The 3,497-nt window shown below is 49.6% G+C and overlaps 1 protein-coding gene across 1 annotated transcript; it reads right to left on the reverse strand.

Annotated features, from left to right (window-relative positions):
* Nucleotides 1-287: 287 nt before the first annotated feature.
* LOC139026108 (uncharacterized) lies at nucleotides 288-1,109 on the reverse strand. Its single transcript, XM_070441398.1, has one exon. It carries the CDS (start codon nucleotides 1,107-1,109, stop codon nucleotides 288-290), a length of 822 nt encoding a protein of 273 aa, XP_070297499.1.
* Between the last annotated feature and the right edge of the window lie 2,388 nt (nucleotides 1,110-3,497).

Here is a 3,497-nt window from a genome sequence, read left to right on the forward strand (position 1 = left end):
GAGGACCGATGAGGGACTGGAGAGCGGGGGGACGGCGACGACGGAGGGGATGGGAGGGAGGGGTAGGCGGGGGTGGAGTAGCCCTTGGCGGGGACCATGGGGGCGAGGGGGAGGGGGGGCGGAAGGGAGGAGGCTCGCGAGCGAGAGGGGAGCGGGAGAGGGATGAGAGAGGTGGAGTGGGGGAGGTCGCGGAGGGGGGAACGGCGGGAATGGAGGGACGAGAGAGGTGAGATGGAAGCTGAATGGGAGGCGGTGCGATGGGGGGTGGGTGGGGGAGAGGGAGGGGATCAGAGGGGGAGTGTGGGAGGGACGAGGGGGGAAGCGAGTGTGGCAAGTCGGGAGGGGGAGGCAGGGGGAGGGCGGGGTCGGGCGGAGGCGTGGAGGGATGAGGAGGGCGGGGGAGAGGCTGGGGTCAGGGGCAGGGCGGCGGATGAGCGTCGGCGGAGGGATGAAGGTGATGTGTGGATGGTGAAGAGGGGAAGCGGGGGAGGAGGGCGACGGGGATGGCGGGAGACGGGGGGAGCTACGGAGGTGGCGAGTGGCTGGGCTGGAAGTGGACTCATGCGAGGGGGGTATGGAGAGGAGAGAGAATGTGGAAGTGAGAGAGGGTACCGGAGCTGCTGTTGGATGGGCGGGGGGAGGAGGGAGTGGGGGCCGGGGCGGCGAGGGGGTGGGAAGGAGTGGAGGTGGAGATGCCGCTCGCGAGGAGAGAGGGGCGGGGGGGCGGGAGAGAAGGGAAGGAGCGGAGGGGGGGGAGTCGGGGTGGGGGGGGATGGAGGACGAGCGAGGGGGGGACGGGGGGAGGACGTGGCTGCGTGGTCGGCGGAGGGAACGGGAAGTGACTGGGGAGGAAGGGGGGACCCGGTGGGGCCAAGGCCGGAATGGGGGAGGCGGGCGAGGGGACGTGGATGGTTGGGGCGACGTGACGTGGATGTGAGGCGGAGGGAGATGGGAGCGAGGGGGGTGAGTGGGGGGGATCGGGGAGGCGAGGGCGAGGGGCGGATGGGAGAGTATCGTGTTGGGTGTGGGGTGCGGGGAGCATGACGGTGAGGGGAGAGGGTCGTGATGGGTGAAGCGGGCCGTAGCTGGCATGGTCCAAAAACAGCCATTGTGCGAGCTGTCTGTAGAACTGTTTAGATTGGCATGCCTGGAGGGACTGTAGAACTATGTGTTGGAGTGCGAGGGCAACCAATGAGGGTCTCTCTTTCCTCTACCACATGGTCATCTTTCGCAGGTCTCTTTACCTCCTTTCTTTCATCTGTTCAGTGTGATGAAAGGTCCTGGGCCCACAGAGACAGAGGGATTCACCCACAATAAGACCAATCAATAGAGAAATGTACCTGGTCTCCTGTCTACTGTTCCCCTGTAGTTGATTCACTACCAGCCTCCTAAAGGCACACAGAGACTGCTGATAATGACCTGAGACACTGATATTACTGGACGCAAATGCTGCTACTGAGTTCCTGATAGCTCTACCTGTTGAGTTGGTGCTACTGAGGACTGATAGATCTACCTGTTATTGGTGCTACTGAGACCCTGATAATTACCTGTTGAGGTGGTGCTACTGTGTAGTAACTATATCTGATGGGATGACTGTGGTCTAGATGCTGTACCGAGGTAGTGGGACAAGGGAGCGCTTTGTTGTTCTGGGCTCTATGCATAAGAGGAGAAGATGCATCGTCAAGACCGGACGGCCAGACTCGGGTAAGACGAAGGTAAAAACAGCTGTGTGCGCAATGTCTAATTTTATGTAAGTCTCAAGTTTTGTTTGTCTGATTACAATACCTCATGACAAGCTGCAGACCATACTATTTACCCAGTTTGTTTTCATTCCACATTTTTTTGAAGCCGTCTATATACCACCACCAAACCGATATGGCAATAACAACCGCACTCAATGAGCTGTTAGGTCATAACCAAACAAGAAAATGCACATCCAGAGTGTGTTTTTTGTGTGTCGCTGATTTTACACTCTTTGGTGTAGGGGGCGTATTTTCAATTCGGATAAAGCATGCCCAGAGTAAACAGCTGCTACAAAAGCCATAAAAGCTACAATATGTCATATTATTAGTAGATTTGATGAAAACACTCTGAAGTTTCAAAAACTGTTTGAATGATGCTGTGAGTATAACAGAATTCATCAGGCAGTAAAAACCTTGAGAAAAAATCCACCAGAAGTGAGAAATCTGGGGTTGTCGATTTTTACTCAGCTCCTATAAGAATACAGTGGATATTTGTAATGTTCACTTCCTACGGCTTCCACTAGATTCAACAGTCGTTAGAACCTTGTCTGATGCCTTCTTACTTGTAGGGGCCGAAGGAGAGCGGAATGAGCCAGGTCTCCATGACGCTGAACGATCTGACCATGCGCGTTCTCGTGACAGCGGGCTCTTGCCATCGCAATTCTGAAGACCGCAGGAATACTCCGGTTGGAACATTATTGAAGAATTATGTTAAAAACATCTAAAGATTTGTTCAATAGTTGTTTGTCATGTTTTTACGGACTGTATAATAACCTCTAACGAGTCACAACCCGTGATCGATCCCCCATCAAAAAAAGCACGATAGCATAGCTAGCCTAAAGCTACGGGATATCATATAATAAAATGTTCAGAAATCACAAGTCCACACACAAATGAAAGATAACAATTTGTGAATCCAGCCATCATTTCCGATTTTTTTAATGTTTTACAGGGAAGACACAATATGTATTTCTATTAATCTAACCACCATAGCAAAAGACACAACTTTTTTTCCCCACCATTTTTTCCTGCATACGGTAGCTATCACTAATTCGACACCAATAGAAAAGTATAAATAGTACTAACCAAGAAACAACTTAATCAGATGCAGACTGATAACATATTTATTGTTACATATGTTTTGTTAGAAAATTGCTATGTTCAGGATAAATCACAGTTCTACATTCCAGCTGCAATCTGAAATAGCGTGAAGCAGCCAGAATAATTACAGAGCCAACGTCAAATACCTAAATACTCACATAAAACATTCTGAAAATACACCGTCAGCAATGAAAGCCCAACATCTTGTAATCCAGCCAATATTTCAGATTTATTTAAGTGTTTTACAGCCGAAAACACAATTAGCATTATATTAGCTTACGCACCATAGCCAAACACAAGCAATTTACCAGGACAAAGGTTAGCGATCGTAACAATTCATTTACATTTACATTTAAGTCATTTAGCAACATCCAGCAAAAGATATATAATGTGTACTAACCTTTATAATACTTCATCAGACTGACAGTGCTGTAACATCATATTACACAATGCATATAGGTTTGTTTCGAAAATGGGCAATATTTGCAGCACAAATCGTGGTATACAATGTGATTATAGCACATTTCAGGCAATCTGGCCCTCGCCATTCTGAAAAGGCACCTAATCTAATCAATAAATAATCATAACTTGACTAAAAAATACAAGGTTGGACAACAAATGAAGATACATTAGTCTTAATGCAACACGCGGTGT

The sequence above is a fragment of the Salvelinus sp. IW2-2015 genome, unplaced genomic scaffold, assembly GCF_002910315.2.
Source record: "Salvelinus sp. IW2-2015 unplaced genomic scaffold, ASM291031v2 Un_scaffold3886, whole genome shotgun sequence".
Lineage (NCBI taxonomy): Eukaryota > Metazoa > Chordata > Actinopteri > Salmoniformes > Salmonidae > Salvelinus > Salvelinus sp. IW2-2015.